Source organism: Lepus europaeus, chromosome 16, assembly GCF_033115175.1.
Source record: "Lepus europaeus isolate LE1 chromosome 16, mLepTim1.pri, whole genome shotgun sequence".
NCBI lineage: Eukaryota > Metazoa > Chordata > Mammalia > Lagomorpha > Leporidae > Lepus > Lepus europaeus.
In genome coordinates this window covers 90,190,308-90,209,211 of record NC_084842.1, presented here as the reverse complement: position 1 = coordinate 90,209,211, position 18,904 = coordinate 90,190,308, and the positions used below count along the sequence as shown (strand labels likewise).

The window sequence follows — 18,904 nt, the reverse complement described above, 5'->3', positions numbered from 1 at the left end:
GTGGTGTGGTGGCAGTGGTTGGTTAGGTCCTTCCCAGGTGCGACACGCCCACTGTCACTCACGCAGGCTATGCCCATGCTGTGTGTCCTGTGTGTCCTGTCCTGGCAGGGCTGGGGAGAACTTGTTTTGTGATTTCTTCAAAGTGACTGTATCCCTAGTTCGTGTGTTTGCAGCCATACACTTTCTCTGAAGCTGTAGCTTGTCACTGGCAGTGATTCTGGTCAGCCACTGTGGGTGCAGGACTCTAACTGAGCGACTTGACAGACTGCGTTTGGCAGAGGCTGGAGCAGGCTCAGGATCTGCAGGGCTTGCGAGGGGCGGCTGATGGGCAGTGCAGCACCACCAGCTGCAGGAGCACCTGTGCAGCCTGCCTCGTGAAGCCCTGCATGTCCAGGCAGCCGCCCCCTCTAGCACCTCCGTGACAGCAGCCCAGCTTCAGGAGCTGCCTGTTCTGGGCTGGGAGGGGCCTGGGCTAGGGGCGGGCAGCTGCAGCTTCTGTCCAGAAAGTGGTGGCCTCCACATGCTGTGTCCTCGGGTGTGGCAGTAACAGCGTCTTGGGGTCTTGAGCCCCAAAGAGGACCCTGCAATGGCAGATTTTCCCATGAGTCCTCAGGCCTCTCTTCTCCCTGGCGTTCAGGCTCCCACCTGTGTTTCATTGTATGAGATTGTGGGTGTGCCATTTTTAGAAAACAGAACTGTGATAAGTCGTTCCTTGTGTGTGAATCATGCGAGACTGGTTAGTGAGCGGCCTACGGAGACGATCCCTGCGGCAGCGAGCCCTGGGGTTTACGGAGAGCAAGGAGGTCGCAGAGGCTGTGAGACCTCTGGCTTACAGCGATGTTGGGTCACCAATTGTCTGTAAAAAAGAAAAGACCTTAAGAAGAAAGGGAAGATTGGACGCCACGCACGTGTGGAAGGAAGCTGGTGAGGTCCTCTGACCTTGAAGAGGGCAGTGAGGTGCGCGAGGCAGGAGCTTTCAGGTCAGCAGTGGAGACGGGCATGCCGGTGCTGCTGAGCTCAGGCAGGGACCAGTGAAGGGTGCGGAGGGCTCAGCTCCAGAGAGACGCATCTCTACCCGAGTGACCGCCGAGTCTCCGTCCTGCCAGCGTCATGGAAACCCGCCCCCAGGGACCCTGCCTGTCTTCACGAGGGCTGCGGCCCTCAGCCCGTCCTCAGCAGGGCCACTGGACTGGGAGAGGAGTGAGGCCCCGGGGGTGCTTGACTGCAGCAAGCCAGGTGCGCTGCCTGAGGCCCGCAGGGTCAGCATGCACGGTGACGTCACTGGGGCGTGCAGCACACCCCGGCTGCACCAGGCGCTGTTTGCCGTTGGCCCAGGGCACATCTCGGTTAGGACTGGCGGCACTGGTCGAGGTGCGCATTGAGAAGCTGAGTCCTGCTGCGTCCATGGAGATCTAAAGTCAAGGGACAGAGCACGCGGAAGGCCCTGGGTTCAGCGTGGTGATAAGTGGGCTGTCTGGCCGGTGCCGCGGCTCAACAGGCTAATCCTCCACCTTGCGGCGCCAGCACACCGGGTTCTAGTCCCGGTCGGGGCGCCGGATTCTGTCCCGGTTGCCCCTCTTCCAGGCCATCTCTGTGCTATGGCCCGGGAAGGCAGTGGAGGATGGCCCAAGTGCTTGGGCCCTGCACCCCATGGGAGACCAGGAGAAGCACCTGGCTCCTGGCTTCGGATCAGCGCGGTGCTCTGGTCGCAGTGCGCCAAAAAAAAAAAAAAAAAAAAAAAGTGGGCTGTCTGTCCTCTGGGCATCCCTGACCAGACTGGACCCTGCCAGGCAGGGCCATAAGAGACTCGAGGCAGCTGCTCTGAGCACCTGAGGTGTGACCACTGTGAAGGAGATGTTCACTTTGACCCAGCCAGCCGCAGGGCATGGTATCCGGACACTAGCAGGAGTCATGAGGAGATTCTGCAGGGGAGGCGTTCCCACACTGGGCTCGTGGACAGGGCCCTTGTGGTAGGCTGACACAGAAGAGGAGTGTGGGATGTGCCTGGACTGAGTGGCTGAGAGGCCTCCTATGCTGACGGCATTGGAGCCACACACCACACACCCATCCCTGATGGGGGCTGATGGCCTCTGTGCCCGGTGCTTCCTGCTAGTCCAGGTTTTGCAGAGCACCTCTGGGAAGGCACTTGTCTGTGGGCCAAGATGCACACAGGCCCGTGTGTGTGTGAGCAGTGCTGGGCCTGGCCTGCTCAGAGGATGCTGGCCTGTCACGAGGGGCTGAGGGTCTGGGAACTCCTCCACCTGACTCCTCCTCCTCCCCCCTGGCTTTGGCATTTCCCCCTCAGGCGTCAGTGCCATTCGCCTGGTTGACCCCTGACTTCCCCAGCACCTTGTGTCCGTGTTTGTTTCTGAGGCTGTGAGCAACCTGTGGCTCTTGGGTAATTTCGGGAAAGTGATAGACTTAAGATGACTTAGCTAAAGGCAGGTGGGCCTTTCCCCAGCACCGTGCCAGGCAGTGTGTCCAGAACTGCATTGTCAGTGCCTGAGCCATGTCTGTGGGTGACAGGAGGTCCTCAGGGCCTCAGCTAGGCCGGGCCCTTCATTGCTGGACATACACAGAGGCCTACAGTAGCTACCCAAATTTGTTCTCTCCCCAAATAATTAATTTTACTCAAAGTATGTGAAAGAAGGTCAAAGAGGAGGAGATTGGTTATTGGTTTTTGTGGGTTTAGGCATTTTTATATTTTCTATGAAAGGCAAAGAGAGAGCCCTCATCCCATCTGCTAGTTTATTCCCCAAATGCCCATACAGCCGGTACAGGCCAGGCTGAAGCCAGAGCCCTGAACCCAGTCTGGGTTCCCCATGTGGATGACACAGACTCAAGTTCTGTGCCATCACCTGCTATGACATTAGCAGAAGGAGTAAAGGGGCTGGACTGAGACCAGCACTCTGAGGAGCTGGACTGAGACCAGCACTCTGGTATAGGGCGTAGGTGTCCAAGCTGGGCCAGAGTAAAGGGGCTGGACTGAGACCAGCACTCTGAGGAGCTGGACCTAGACCAGCACTGATGTAGGGCGTAGGTATCCAAGCAGCATCTGGACCTCCAGGCCAGTCGCCTGTCCAAGGCGGTTTTAGTTTATGTTACTTCTCAAACACCCAATTTGAGTTCTGTACTCAGATAAAAAAAAATTTGTTACCTTTCCTGTTAGCGCATTGGAAATAACTTTTTACTTAGGCAATAGTCGTATGACTAGCTATGTGAAAATTTTTTCCCCAAAACTGCAGACACATATAAGGAAAAACTGGCACCAGTATTGAATCTTTCCATTCAAGAACATGATTTGCCTTTCTCTCATTAGCTCATTTGCTGTGTGTTTCTTACTGAGATCACAAGGCAGCCTTTGACAGTGGTGCAGGCTGTTAGGAGCAGCACCTCCGGGGGAACTGATCCCTGCACTGTTGCTGCTGGGACCAGGGAACAGGCGCCGCCTCCACCCTGTCAGCTCCAGCTGTGCTTAAGTGGCCGACGTGGTGTCGTCTTCCAGAGTTTCTTCTCGTCCTTTTCAGCATCTGAGCTTGTTTGTTTTCTGCTACAGTCAGATCCTTCTAACGTGAAAGCATTGACGCCAGCATTAGCGATTTCACCGTGACCTTTGACGTTTCCCTCACAGACTTCGATGTGTTTTAGCAAATTAAAGTTTACTTTTGTTTCTGCTTCTTTTTTTTTACAGCAAAAAACTGGAATAGATGTCAGATTTGTATGACTTTTCTCCCTCCTCCCCACAGTTGGGGCTAGTGCCAGGAATTCGGTCCAGGTCTTGCACGAGAGTGAAAGGGACCCAGTTACTCAAGCCGTTACCTGCTGCCCAGGCTGGAGTCGGAGGCCAGGGCAAGGCTCTGATGAGACACTGGAGTCTTAACTGGTGGAGTGAGCTCCTGCCCTTTATCTGTGTTATATGAGTTGAGAAATCAGCTTTCCTAGTTGTTTTCTAAAAAAGATTTATTTATTTTATTTGAAAGACTTACACAGAGAGAGGAGGAGAGGCAGAGAGAGAGAGAGCGATCTTCCATCCACTGGTTCATTCACCAATCGGCTGCAATGGCCAGAGCTGTGCCGATCCGAAGCCAGGAGCCTCTTCAGGTCTCCCATGTGGATGCAGGGACCCAAGGCTTTGGGCTGTCCTCTGCTGCTTTCCCAGGGGCATTAGCTGGGAGCTGGATCGAAGTGGAGCAGTTGGGACTCGAACCGGTGCCTCTGTGGGATGCCAACATTGCAGCCGGCGGCTCATCCACTGTGCCACAGTGCTGGTCCCCCAAACGATTTTTGCAAGGAGGAAGAACAAGCAATATAGATCTTCTACCTTTTCAGTAAAAATATTTACTTTACATTTATTCATCTGTTTCACATTTCCCTTACTTCTTTTTTTTTTGTTTGTTTTTGACAGGCACAGTTAGACAGTGAGAGAGAGACAGAGAGAAAGGTCTTCCTTCTGTTGGTTCACCCTCCAATGGCCGCTGTGGCCGGCATGCTGCACCGATCCGAAGCCAGGAGCCGGGTGCTTCCTCCCGGTCTCCCATGCAGGTGCAGGGCCCAAGGGCTTGGGCCATCCTCCACTGCACTCCCTGGCCACAGCAGAGAGTTGGACTGGAAGAGAAGCAACTGGGACAATCCGGCGACCCAACCGGGACTAGAACCCGGGATGCCAGCACCGCAGGCGGAGGATTAGCCAAGTGAGCCGCGGCACCGGCCATCCCTTACTTCTTAAACCAGATTTCCAAGTAGATTTTGATTAGGAAGCCATCTACGCTATTTAGTTAAAACATGATGGGCATGTGTTCCCAGAGCTGGGGAAGACAGTGTCAATGGGTGGTGTGTGCGCATGGCCAGTGCTTCTTGTTCCCCTTCGGTCAGAGGCACAGGGAGGGGAGCACTGTCTCCACCTTCGCGGGAAATGCTCCTCCCTCCCCGGCAGGCGGCCTGGGTGACTGTTTCTAGGCCAGAAAGTGACTTGTGAGTGCTTTAGAGTAAATCAGATAAGATGCCGAAACAGAACACCGGTCAGTGTGTTTGAGGCATCTACCTGTGTTCGCAGACGAGACTTCCTGTACTTATCATTTTAAAAAAATCTGCCTTTGAGAATGTGCTGTTTGGTTGTTGCTGGTATTAATTTTTTTGTTGTTTTGTTTTTTTGCTTACATCCCCTTACTAGATGGCAATGAAAACCAAACAGCGCATGTTAACAGAAGACTGGGAGCTTTTTAGACAAAGAAGATTCCTGGAAGAACAGGTAGGGCTGTCAGTGGGAGGGGCAGTTTAAAGAAACAGCCTTCCTTACAGAGAGAAGGGCCCCACTGACTGCTCTGGTCCAGCAGAGCCTTTGAGGGCCAGTGTTAGTAAACATTGCTGGAGATGGGGTTTAAGATAAACTCATTTTACCTGCCTCGTTCCTAATTTTCCATATATGCCCCACAGGCAAAACCGGTGTTCACCGTGTGACCTCTGCTAGCCCGTAGAGCCCTAGGTGCTTCCCAGTGATGTTGTGCTGAGTACCCATGGTCACCTGGGAGGCAGGCCGTGCCGCCTCCAGTTCACGCTTTGAGGGAGAAGACTGTGGCCTGAGACCAGGGACGGTGCTCAGCCCTGCTCAGACAGCATCAGGTGCTGTCTTCAGTGTGGCTGCTGCCAGGCCCATGTCTCCTTCCCTCCTCTTCCCCACGGGGCCCCTCCCAGACAGGGCTGTCCTCCATCCTCTGCTACTCTGTTGAGCAGAGTTTGCTGGGGATCATCCGTGATTGGTCTCAGGGCCCTCAGCTGCATATGCAAGCCTGCTTCCCGAGACCTCCCACCCGTGGCCTCACCGCCTCTCCTGCTTGTCTGACCGATTCCCAGTCTCCTCTTGAGTCTCCTCCCTTGGCCTTTCTTACAAGTTTGTAGCTCCTTGGCCTTGGCTGTCGCCTCCGTTCCCATTCCCGTGGGCACCACAGGTGCACAGACGGTACCTGGGTCTCTGTGTGCTGTCCTGTTGCATGGCCCTTCCAGCTCCTGCCACCCCTGGTCACAGTCAGTGGGAGATGGGTTTCGGGTCTGGCCCCCCTTCCACTGTCAGTCTCTTCCTCCAGCTGGTTTTTGCTCGTCAGTCTCAAGCGCTCAGAGACAAGAGGGTAAAGGTCGGGTGTGCAGCGCAGCCCCGCCTCCTGATCTGCCGTTAGGGGGCAGGGCTGCTTGTTTGCTGCGCGTGAGCATCTGGGGGGTTTGCAGTACCTGGGCCCTTGAGTGTCTCAGCCCCAGCCAGTGCAGCCCGAGTCCGCTGCCTCTGTGTCCTGCCCGGCGTGCTGGAGCAAGTGGTCTCTGCTGGCTGCTAGTGAGCAGGGACTCCACCATCTCTGTCGTCACTAGAAAGGGGGGCCGTGGCCAGGGGAAGTGTCGTGCACATTCGAGCCACCATTTGATGATCTCCTCCAGTTAACTAGTAAGAAAGCCGTCGCTGGGGAGAACAACTTCACGGACACCGTGCGGCACATGCTGTCGTCACGGCTGAGCATGCCCGACTGCCCCAACTGCAACTACCGGAGAAGGTGAGCGGCGGGCGTGGGGTGCGGCTGCGGGCCCCCCAGCCTGAGCTCTCTGCTGACTGCCCTTAATTCCCAACCAGATGTGCGTGTGATGACTGCAGCCTCTCACACATCCTCACGTGTGGTATCATGGACCCCCCCGTCACCGACGACCTCCACATCCACCAGCTCCCCCTCCAAGTGGACTCTGCTCCCGACTACCTCTCTGAGATGCGCCCTCCTAGCGTGTCCTCAGCGAGCTCAGGCTCGGGCTCCAGCTCTCCCAGCGCAGTTCAGCAGCATCCCAGACTGGTCCTCACGGACAGTGGCGCTGCACCAACGTTGTAAGTTGTTGCTCTGGAGCGAAGCTTCAGGAGCTGAAGTGACCCCGTAGTGAGAAACAGACAGACTGTCTACACGGCATTACAGTGTTTTCCATGGGAAAGGACCCTCCGCTGTTTTAAGCAACATCTAAAACATGAAATCAGTTTGACACTGTTTCATTACCTGAAAAAAAAAGTGTAGTGAATTCATAAATACTAGTAAAGGGAAACACGTTGGTGTGCAGGGAAGTGTCTCCAACCCTGGCCTCACGGCTCCGCACTCTCTCGGAGGGTGACCAGCCACTGCCATCCCACCTCATTGTCCGCCAGTGTTCGTGCTTGTTCCAGGTCTTGCTAAGAGCCCGGAGGATCACTTTAGCAAGCAACTGAGAGTGTCTTCTGTCCCCACAGCGGACTGTCAGCATGTCTCGCTGCAGGTGACTGGTCTCAGAGTTCAGCGCTGCTGCTCTGTTGTTTGTGGAGGCTTCGGAAGGGCTGCACGTGGCGTCTCTGGTTACTGAGAGCAGTGGGTTTCTGCTGCTTGTGTGCAGCGTGCCAGCAGTGCTGGGAGCCCAGGCGCTGCCCGGGGAGGGACACACATTCCTCAGGCTGACAGGCATGTGGTGTTGCTCTGCTAGGGTTTCCCACACGCTCTGATGTTCTCCTTCGGGGTCTGAGTTCTCATAAGAACTGGTCTGAGCTCTTTGCGACTCTCTGCTTTGGAGGGTTGGGCTGTGCTCTCCCAGGGGCGCTGGAAGAGCGCCAAGGGTTTTGCAGCCTGCATGTATGCAGTTATTGAGAAACCTTCAAGTTCAATGTGTGGTCTGATGAAAGTTTGAGTTGGAAATTGCCATCCCTGCTTGTTGTCCTTGCTGTCGACGTCAGCTGTGGGCACCTCGTGCACCTTCACTGGTGGCTGACGCTGGCTGTGGGAGCCTTTACCTCTCGTCACGGGAGCCCACCCTCTCCGAGCCTCCAGCAGCTTACAAGTGGTGCCTTCCAAATACAGAGTCTACGGTCTGCAAATCTCCAGTGTTCTCTCTCTGGTGCCATTTCTCAAGGCTCAACGAGTGTGCCGTGATTTCAGTCCCTAGAACGGGCTTCCTGGCTCCCTCAGGTGCTGGGGTTATCACATGGAGAAGATGGCTGAGTTCCTTCTTCTCGGACCCTCCCCCCGTTCGCCATGGCGGTAGTAGTAGTTGAGGACAGCGTGAGCGTGGGCACAGGCACGGGCTCCATCGCAGGCCCCGGGAGCGGGGCACCTTTACCTGTGGGTGCTGTGTGTGTCTCACTGCCGAGCCCCAGATCACACGGCCGCTGTGTGCTGACTCCTGCTGAGGGGGAGTACCGGTGACCAGAGGCCCCAGATGGCCGGGTCTTGGGATTTTTGCTTGCTTGAAGTCATTCACTGTGTGCTGCCGCTGAAGACGGGCTGTGACCCCGGGTGTTTGGTCGTGCCTTGAGGCGTTCACTCAGCCATGAGCCTTGTGCCAGCCCTTTCCATACACTAGGAAATCAGGCTGGAAGTGGTCTCTGTGGGCTGATGTCCTGAAAGCTTGGGTATCTTGCTAAAACTGGTGCTTAATTGAGATCATAACTCACTTGACCAAAGCAGACCTTGTTGTTACAGAAAGATTGATGTTTATGTTTTGTTTAACTGGCTATTTCTGCAATTCTGGTGGTTATAAAAGCAAACACTAAGAACCTGTGTATGCCTGTAGTTTTAATCAAAGATTGTGACTATTTGGGGTGGCTAACAATTTAGACCAGGACACTAAGTTTCCCTGGCTTCCTTATTTTTCTGCTTTGCCCCACCTTCCCAAAGAGCATGACTGCTGATCTTGTGTTGGGCTAACTAAGAGGTGGTCAGTGGAAGTGGGGAAGGATAACAGTGTGGAGACAGTGACCTGTCAGGAGGCTCAGGTGACCTGTGTGCTTGTCTCAGCTGTAGTGACGATGAAGACGTGGCTCCGCTGTCGGCCAAGTTCGCGGACATTTATCCGTTGAGCAACTACGATGACACTGAGGTGGTGGCCAACATGAATGGAATCCACAGTGAATTGAACGGTGGTGGGGAAAACATGGCCCTGAAGGATGAGGTAGGAGTAGCTCCTCCGGAGCAACAGTGAACGGCATAATACCTGGTCTCACGTGTTGATTTTGATGCTGTGTGCTTACATCCTGAGAAAATGTGAATTACAAAAGAAGGTCTTTGAAGTCCCCTCAGGTCAGCAGCAGCAGCAGCAGTTCTTCGGAAGCTGACGACGAAGAAGCAGATGGAGAGAGTAGTGGGGAGCCGCCCGGGGCCCCGCAGGAAGACGGGGCGCTAGGAAATAGCCCCAGGAAAGAGGAGAGCAAAGTGGACAGTCCACCCCCGTCTTACCCAGTGCAACCGGTGAGATTTACATTTTCATGTTTTCTGTTTCACCAAGTCTTTCTCTGCGTATATTTTCTGTAAATATTGAACATGACTAACTAAAAAACGTACTCAAGTAATTCCTGAACATTAAAACCAAAGAGATTGAAGGCAGTTCATAAACAGCCGTGAAGCAGGTGTGTGGCACAGGGAGGTGAGCCACCACTTGGGTGCCCACATGCCAGATTGGAGTGCCTGGCTTGAGCCCTTGTTTCTGGTCCAGCTTCCTACAGTGCGCCGGGACAGCAGCAGATAACAGCCGATGTGCTTGGGTCCCTGCCACCCACTTGGGAGGCCTGGATGAGGCTCCGGGGTTGTGTCTGGTGCAGCCATTTGGGGAGTGAACAAGCAGATGGAAGACCTCTGTCTTTTCTTCTGTCTCTGACACTCTGGCTTTCAGATAAATACATACATCTTTTTTTTTTTTTTAAGCCTTCATTTTAACCTGTTTCTCTTGCTTGAATCTATAATCAGCAGTCTTTATCTACAACAACCCACAGCCCTTTATATATTTATTTCGATGTTAGGTAGTATTTTGTCTGTGTAGAAGCAAGGAGAGAGTTTTTTAAATAAAATAGTGGAAGGTTAAGAGGTTGGGTTTAATACTCAAGGGCCTTTGTTTTTCCTGTTCAGTATTCTGGCTTTGTGTGTGTGTTTAAGATTTATTTATGTATTTGAAAAGACAGAGTCAACAGAGGCAGAGAGAGCGCTTCCATCCGCTGGTTCACTCCCCAGATGACAGCAACGGCTGGAGCTGGGCCCATCCGAAGCCAGGAGCCAGGAGCTCTCCCGGGTCTCCCACGCGGGTGCAGGGGCCCAAGGCCTTGGGCCGTCTTCTGCTGCTCTCCCAGGCCAGAGCCGAGAGCTGGATCGGAAGTGGAATGGCCGAGTCTCAAACCAGCGCCCACATGGGATGCCAGCACTGCAAGCAGCGGTGGCTTTACCCACTATGCCATACTGCTGGCCCTGGTGTCTGTTTTAATATTAACCAAACTTAGCTTTTTCTTAGAGAATTGGTTTTATGATAGTTGCTTAGCAAGCAGGGTTTTTTTGGTGGTGGTGGTTTTATTTATAAGACTTATTTATAGCCGGCACTGTGGCTCAACAGGCTAATCCTCCACCTGTGGCGCTGGCACACCGTGTTCTAGTCCCGATTGGGGCACCAGATTCTGTCCCGGTTGCCCCTCTTCCAGGCCAGCTCTCTGCTGTGGCCCGGGAGTGCAGTGGAGGATGGCCCAAGTGCTTGGGCCCTGCACCCTATGGGAGACCAGGAGAAGCACCTGGCTCCCGCCTTTGGATCAGCGCGGTGTGCCGGCTGCGTGGCCATTAGAGGGTGAACCAACGGCAAAGGAAGACCTTTCTCTCTGTCTCTCTCTCACTGTCCACTCTGCCTGTCAAAAATTAAAAAAATAAATAAATAAAAATAAAAGATTTATTTATTTGAAAGAATTAGAGAGAGACAAAGACAGTTCCTCCATCTGCTGGTTCACTCCCCAGGTGGCTGAAACCACCAGAGCTGTGCAGGGTTGAAGCCGTGAGCCAGGAGTCTCCTCCAGCTGGGAGCTGAAACAGAAGTGGAGCAGCCAGGACTCGAACTGGCGCCCACATGGGATGTGAGCATCACAGGCAGTGGCTCTGCCCACTATGCCACAGTGCTAGCCCCTGTAAATGGTATTTGTTTTAAAGAAAGGTTTTATTTAATAAATAAAAATTTCAGAGTTACAGCTGTAGGAATATAGTGTCTCTCCCCCATACCCACCCTCCCACCCCTACTCCCATCCCACCTCCTACTCCCTTCCCATCCCATTCTTAACATTAAGATCAATCGATCCTTTCTTCCTTCCATCCATCCTTCTTTCCATTCATTTATCTATCTGTTTGTTTGTTTGTTTGAAAGACAGAGTTACAGAAACAGAGAGGTCTTCCATCTTCTGGTTCACTCCCCAGATGGCCGCAACGGCCAGAGCTGCACCACAGTGCCAGCCCCAAGATTCATTTTTAATTATATTTATTTACAGAAGACCAACTCTACACTAAGTAAAGATTTTAACAGTTTTCACCCACACACACAAAGTATAAAGTACAGTTTGAAGACTAATTTTACTGTTAATTCTCATAGTACAGTTCATTAAGGACAGAGGTTCTACATGGGGAGTAAGTACACAGTGACTCCTGTTTTTGATTTAACAATTGACACTCTTATTTATGAAGCTCTTGTCATGAGCTGCCAAGGCTGTGGAAGCCTTTTGAGTCCACAAACTCCAGCAGTATTTAGACAGGGCCATAATCAAAGTGGAAATTCTCTCCTCCCTTCAGAGAAAGGTCCCTCCTTCCTTGATGGCCCCTTCTTTCCATTGGGGTCTCACTCACAGATCTTTCATGTAGGTCATTTTTTGCCACAGTGTCTTGGCTTTCCATGCCTAAAATGCTCTCATGGGCTTTTTAGCCAGATCTGAATGCCTTAAGGGCTGATTCTGAGGTCAGAGTGCTGTTTAGGGCGTTTGTCCTTCCATGAGTCTGCTGTGTGGCCTACTTCCCATGTTGGATTGTTCTCTCTTTTTTTATTTCTATCGTTATTAGCATTCACTTCATCTTATTTATGTGTTCCCTTTGCCACTTATTCCTATCTATATGATCAGTTACACACTTAAAATGATCACTTTAACATGTTAGTACCACCCAGCTTAATGGGATTTGGAGACCCATGGCAAGTTTTTAGCTTTACCCTTAGGGGTAAGTCTGGGAGCATGTACCAGATTGTACATATCCTCCCTCTCTTATTCCCACCCTTATTTTTTAAAGGGATCAATTTTAAATTGGATTTAAACACCTATGAATAATTCTGTGTTAGGAGTTCAACCAGTGTTATTAAGCAGAAAAAGAAAATAGTAAAAATAAAAATAAACTGTTCATCGATAGGACAAGGGCTGGTCAAGTCATTGCTTCTCACAGTGTCCATTTCACTTCTCCCTGAATGGTTTTCAAATGAAAGTGAGAACAGTTGAAGGTCAAGATGCTTGACTAGTTAATTCATTTTATTAGGCAACACGAGTACTTGGTTCAGACCGTGGAGCAGTCCTGTTGCCACCTCCAGATAAAACTGTGCATGCAGTCTGTCCAGCACCTGCAGTACTGAGTCGTGGTGCTGGTGATAAGCAGGCTTGCTTACTGATTGCGACAGTGCAGATGTGTGTTCTCTCGCGTCTGTCTTGTGTGGTAGGCCGTACGCCGTCACCCTGTTCTGTGCCCTGCTTCCCACTCCGCAGTGCTGCCGACAGGCCTTGGCCCTGTGTCCCCTGCCCCTTCCTCATTCTCCTCTGCTTGCTGCCACGTTTCCACTGTGCGTTTTGCTTTTCTTTTTAGTCCTCTGTGGATGGGCACTTGTGTTGTCCCCTCTTCCCTCTTGGCTATTACAGACGACTCACTGAGCCGCTGTGTGCAGCGGACATGTGCGTGTAAGCAGATGTGTCCCTAGGATTGGTCTTGGGCGGTGGGGTCCTGGGCAGGGCATCTTGAGTAGGGCTGAGGGTGCCGTGTTGATCTTCCCGAGACTCCGACAGAGTTGTCACAGGTGTAGGATTCTTGCCAGTCTGCACACACAAGTGGTGACCCTTTGTCGTTTACGTTTTCCTCTCCCTTTTCATGGGTAAAATTGACCATCCTTTCGTAGATTTCTGTTTCCTCCTCTGATTATTGGGTAATATGGGTTTTCTATAATCCTGTATCAGATACGCATTTTGCATATTTACTCGTGGTATGTGATGTGTGTGTGTGTTTAATATTTCCTTGTGTGTGTGTGTGTGTGTGTGTTTAATTTTAGTTTAGACACAGAGCTCCCATCTGCTGCTTCACACTAGCAGGAGCTGGGGCTGGGAATGCACTCCAGGCCTCCTACCTGGGTGGCAGGGACCCAGTTAGCGGGAGCCATCACCGTGCCTCCCAGAGTTGGCGTTGGCAGGAAGTCAGCAGTCAGAAGATGGAGCCAGGAATGGAACCAGCTGAACTCTGATACGGACGCAAACACCTTAACTGCTAGGCGACACATCTTCTAGTTTTTAGGTTTTCTGTTTTTTAATACTTATTTATTTGAAAGGCAGAGTTACGGGGGGTGAGGTGGGGTGCATTTTCCATCCACTGATTCACTCCAGAATGGCCGCAACAGCCAGAGATGGCCCAGGCTGAATCCAGGAGCCAGGAGCTTCTCCTGGGTCTCCCATGCGGGTGCAGGGCCCAAGGACCTGGGCCATCTTCTACTGCTTTCCCAGGCCATAGCAGAGAGCTGGAGTGGAAGAGGAGCAGCCAGGAAGGTGGCAGCTTTACCTGCCATACCACAGTGCTGGCCCCTTAACTCTTTATTAACTTCTGTGGTCTGTTTGGCTCAATATTTGCTTATGGTGTCTGGTTACGGTCTGAGAGTTCGTCTTTCTACATCACATGGATCTGCAGTCGTCCTGGTGCATTTGTTTAAAGAACATCCTTTCCCTATTGAACCTGTGAACCATGAATGTGTGAACGTTTGTGTCTGGGTTCTGTCGATTCTCTGTATGCCCTTCCCCCGCCGTGCACCTGACTTTGCTATGTGGAAAATCTGGGGCTCAGCGGAGCGTCTCTCCAGCTGGGGCCTTCTTCAGAATTACTTAGGCTATTCAGAGTCCTTGGCATTCCCATAGCAACTTTAGGATCAACTTAACAGTTTTTATAGATTTTTTTATTTGAAAGGTAGAATTAGAGACAGAGAGAGAGGTCTTCCATTCACTGGTTCACTCCCCAATTGTCTGCAATGGCTGGAGCTGCACCAATCCAAAGCCAGGAGCCAGGAGCTTCCTCCAGGTCTCCCACATGGGTGCAGAGGCGCAAGCACTTGGGCCGTCTTCCACTTCTTTCGCAGGCCATTAACAGGGAGCTGGATTCAGGTGTAGCAGCTGGGACTTGAACCAGCATCCATGTAGGATGCCGGTCCCGCAGGTGGAAGTTTAACCTGCTGCACCACGGCGCCGGCCCCAGAATTCAATCTTACAAACATTCTGAACTTTTTCATTTATTTAAATCGCCTTTAGTTTCTCTTAGTTCTTATTAATTTCTCATCTGTGTATTTTGAAAATTTTTTTTTGCTTTGAAGGAGGAAGGCTTTTATTTCATGTGCTTGTTTTTAACTGCAATATCAACTAATAAATTTTTACATATCTTTTTAAAAAATGTTCAATATTTTTTATAGAAAACTTTTATTAAATATAAATTTCAAAAGTACAACTTTTGGATTATAGCGGTTCTCCCCCCCATAACCACCCTCCCAACCGCAAAACATCCCATCTCCTACTCCCTCTCCCATCCCATTCTTCATCAAGATTCATTTTCAATTATCTTTATATAAAGAAGACCAGTTCTGTACTAAGTAAAGAATTCAGCAGTTGGCACCCGCACAGACACACAAAGTATAAAGTACTGTTTGAAGATTAGTTTTACCGTTAATTCTCATAGTACAACACATGAAGGACAGAGGTCCTGCATGGGGAGCAAGTGCACAGTGACTCCCGTTGTTGATTTAACAATTGACACTCTTATTTATGACGTCAGTGATCACCCTAGGCTCTTGTCATGAGTTGCCAAGGCAATGGATGCCTTTTGAGTTCGCCGACTCCGATTTTATTTAGACAAGGTCATATTCAAAGTGGAAGTTCTCTCCTCCCTTCAGAGAAAGGTACCTCCTTCTTTGATGGATGGCCCTTGAAGGTATTTCTTAAATTTATTATTGATCTGTAGTTTTCCGTCCTTGTGATTTGTCTCTGTCTTTGGTATCAGGGTATTAATACTGTTCTCATAGAATGAGTTGGGCGATCTTTCTAACACCTTTTGTTTCTAAGATTGAGGTTTCTTAGCTGTCTGAAAGGATTCACCAGCAGAATCCTGTGGACTTGATTCTTTTCTCTGTGGGAAGATTAGTGCTTGCTTATTAGAGTTTTTGTTTACTGGTACTGGTGGGGGTGGTAAAGCGGGTAAAGACACTGGCATCCCCTATGGATGCTGGTTCATGCCCGGCTGCTCCACTTGTGATCCAGTTCCCTGCTAATGGCCTGGGTAAAGCAGTGGAAGATGGCCCAAGTGCTTGGGCCCCTGCACCCCTGTGGGAGACCTGAATGGAACTTCAGCCTGGCTGTCATAGCCATTTGGGGAGTGAACCAGTGGACGGAGGATCCCCCTCTCTGTCTGTCTTCCTTTCTCTCTCTGTCTCTGACTTTTAAACAAATAAATCTTTTTCTTTTTTTTTTTTTTTCTTTTTTTTTTTTTTTTGGACAGGCAGAGTGGATAGAGAGAGAGAGAGAAAGGTCTTCCTTTTTGCCGTTGGTTCACCCTCCAATGGCCGCTGCGGTCAGCTCATCGCGCTGATCAGGAGCCAGGTGCTTCTCCTGGTCTCCCATGCGGGTGCAGGGCCCAAGGACTTGGGCCATCCTCCACTGCCTTCCCGGGCCACAGCAGAGAGCTGGACTGGAAGAGGAGCGACCAGGATAGAATCCGGCATCCCAACCGGGACTAGAACCCGGTGTTCCGGTGCCGCAAGGCGGAGGATTAGCCTGTTAAGCCATGGTGCCGGCCAAATCTTTTTAGAAAAGTTTTCATTTATATGTAATTGGTCTATTCAGATTTTTCTATTTCTTATTGAGTTAATTTCAATAGTAACTTTCTCTAGGACTTCACTTATTTCTCCTCAGTTGTCTAAGTTGTTTCCCTGAAGTTATTATAACCTTTCATAGTGCTTTCTATTCTGTAGGGTCTGTGGTGATATTTATTACTGATTTGCATAATTTTGTCTTTTCTGTTTAATCCCCTCATCACTGGTGTCAAAGATTTGGTAGTTGTTGGTCTTTTAGACAATCAGATTTTGGATTTTTTAATGTTCTTTTTTTATTTCATTCATTTCTGTCCTGATATTTATTTTAATTCTTTTGGTGTTCTTTGAATTTGCTTTGCTCTTTAACTCCTAGGTTATTGGTTTTAGATCTTTCTTTCTTTCTTTCTTTTTTAAAGATTTATTTATTTATTTGAAAGTCAGTTACACAGAGAAAGGAGAGGCAGAGAGAGAGAGAGAGAGGTCTTCCAGCTGCTGGTTCACTCCCCAGATGGCTGCAATGGCCAGGCTGAGCTGATCCAAAGCCAGGAGCCAGGAACTTCTTCCAGGTCTCCCACTCGAGTGCAGGGGCCCAAGGACTTGGGCCATCTTCTACTGTTTTCCCGGCCATAGCAGAGAGCTGGATTGGAAGCAGAGCAGTCGGGACTAGAACCAGCACCCATGTGGGATGCCGGCGCTTCAGGCCAGGGGTTAACCCACTGCGCCACAGCACCGGCCCTGATTTTAGATCTTTCAAATTTACTGGAACCTGCCTTTTGGCCTGACCTGTGGTCTGTCCTAGATAATGTCCCATGTGTCTACTTGAAGACAGTTTATATTCTGCTCTTTTTTTTTTTTTTTTAAACAAATTATTTATTTATTTTTGACAGGCAGAGTTAGACAGTGAGAGAGAGAGAGAAAGGTCTTCCTTCTGTTGGTTCATGCCCAAGATGGCTGCTACAGCCGGCGCGCTGTGCCGATCCGAAGCCTGGAGCCAGGTGCTTCCTCCTGGTCTCCCATGCGGGTGCAGGGCCCAAGCACTTGGGCCATCCTCCACTGCACTCCCAGGCCATAGCAGAGAGCTGGACTGGAAGAGGAGCAACCAGGACAGAATCCGGTGCCCCAACTGGGACTAGAACCTGGGGTGCCGGCACTGCAGGCGGAGGATTAGCCAAGTGAGCCGCGGCGCCGGCCTATATTCTGCTCTTGTTATGTAGCACTTGACAGTTTGGTCGAGTTGGTTGGTGGCATTGTTCACGTCTTGTGTACCATCTTCTCCACTCACACCTCAGAGTGTGTGGCTTCCCAACATTCCCCTTAGCTTCTGGAGGCTGGGAGGTCTGAGATGAAGGCACCAGCAGTGTCCCTGTGTCAGCTGGGAGGGGTCCTCCTGTGTAAGCACTGATCCCATTCATGAGGTGAGGGAGGGGCCTCCCAAAGACCCCACCTCCTGATGCTGTCACCTTGGAGGTTGTAAGAACACAGATATTCAGATCACAGCTCATACTCTGGCCGTTCTCAGTCCCTGAGAGAAGCACACGGACATCTTGTAGTCTAGTGGTTGAATTGGGTTATGCCTCCCGTCAGTCTGCCATTTTTTGTTCCTTCATTAGGTGATGGTGCTGTTAACTTGCATGTACACGCTGATCTTACGTGTCCCTGACTTACTGACCTGTTTGTCATTATGAACTGTTTATTACTGTGGCCACTCCAGCTTCTTGGGTTATTATGTGTTTTTTTTTTTTCACCATCTTTTTACTTTCTTTTTTTTAAGGTTTATTTTATTTATTTGAAATTCAGAGTTACCAGAGAGAGCGAGAAGTATTCCATCCGATGGTTCACTCTCCAGTTGGCCGCAATGGCCAGATCTGTGCCGATCCGAAGCCAAGAGCCAGGAGCTTCTTCCTCTGGGTCTCCCATGTGGGTTCAGGGGCCCAAGCACTTGGGCCATCCTCTACTGCTTTCCCAGGCCACAGCAGAGAGCTGGATTGGAAGTGGAGCAGCCGGGTCTCGAACTGGCGCCCATATGGGATGCCAGTGCTTTAGGCCAGGGCTTTAACCTGCTGTGCCACAGCGCTGGCCCTACTTTCAACCTTCTTATGTCTTTCAGTCTAAAATTTGTCTCTGAGTCTTTTATTTGAACCTTGCATTTTAAACCCCATCCTCTGAATACTTTCACTTGACTGATTATTCCAGAGCTTTTGAAATGGTTGTGATTGGCGGCTGTGTTCAGTTTGGTGTTTGCTCTGAGGGAAGGGAGCACCAAGCTGGTCACTGTGTCTTAGCTGAAAGTCCCACCTCTCGGCCTCATTCTAGAGAATCTTTGCGGGACCTTTCATTTAGCAGCAGGATCCAGCCGCAGAGCCATCCCGTGGTTCTCTTCTTGGTCCCGGCACCCTCTCCTCCCTCGTCATCTTGACGCAGTGAGGCACCGGACACAGATCCCTAGCTGGCCCCTGAGCACGAGGTGTGCTCTTCTGTCCTGGCAGGCGTCGCGCGGTCCCTCCCTTCCCTCGCACAAGGGCCCTGTTCCCCTCAGGGCAGCAGGACAAGCCCTGTACCTTTGTATTTGCTTTGTAATTGGAAAAATCTAAATAATCAGTTATTTTCCCCCTTTTCTTTAGACTGAGCAAGCTGCAAACACTTGTGAATGTCATGTTTGTAAGCAAGAAGCTTCCGGACTGCCGGCATCAGCAGTGACAGCTGGAGCCCTCCCCCCTGGCCACCAGTTCCTGAGCCCAGAGAAGCCTACGCACCCTGCGCTGCACCTGTACCCCCATATCCACGGACACGTGCCGCTGCACACGGTGCCACACCTGCCACGCCCTCTCATCCACCCCACCCTGTATACAGCACCCCCCTTCACACACAGTAAGGTAAGTTGGGGAGCTGAGGTTGAGAGACGACACAGGGTAACATGTGCTCTCGGAGGAGGATCTGCAGTGTTGTTTCCACCGTTGTCTCCAGCACCTGTGACCTTGAACTTTACAGCTGTCAGAGCAGTCGTGAAGCCTGTGGCTTGTTCCTGCAGAATTTACGGGAGCATAGG

The 18,904-nt window shown here is 51.0% G+C and overlaps 1 protein-coding gene across 3 annotated transcripts in view; it reads left to right on the top strand.

The window, feature by feature from the left end:
- The window catches only part of LOC133774848 (E3 ubiquitin-protein ligase RNF4), a 222,394-nt gene that overhangs the window by 151,585 nt on the left and 51,905 nt on the right, over nt 1-18,904 (top strand). For all 3 annotated transcript variants that reach the window (XM_062212773.1, XM_062212771.1, XM_062212774.1), the window contains 6 exons: nt 5,171-5,248; nt 6,424-6,536; nt 6,614-6,856; nt 8,781-8,934; nt 9,054-9,230; nt 18,480-18,731. In XM_062212773.1, coding sequence (XP_062068757.1) covers nt 5,171-5,248; nt 6,424-6,536; nt 6,614-6,856; nt 8,781-8,934; nt 9,054-9,230; nt 18,480-18,731 — 1,017 coding nt within the window. The remainder of the gene's footprint in view (nt 1-5,170; nt 5,249-6,423; nt 6,537-6,613; nt 6,857-8,780; nt 8,935-9,053; nt 9,231-18,479; nt 18,732-18,904) is intronic.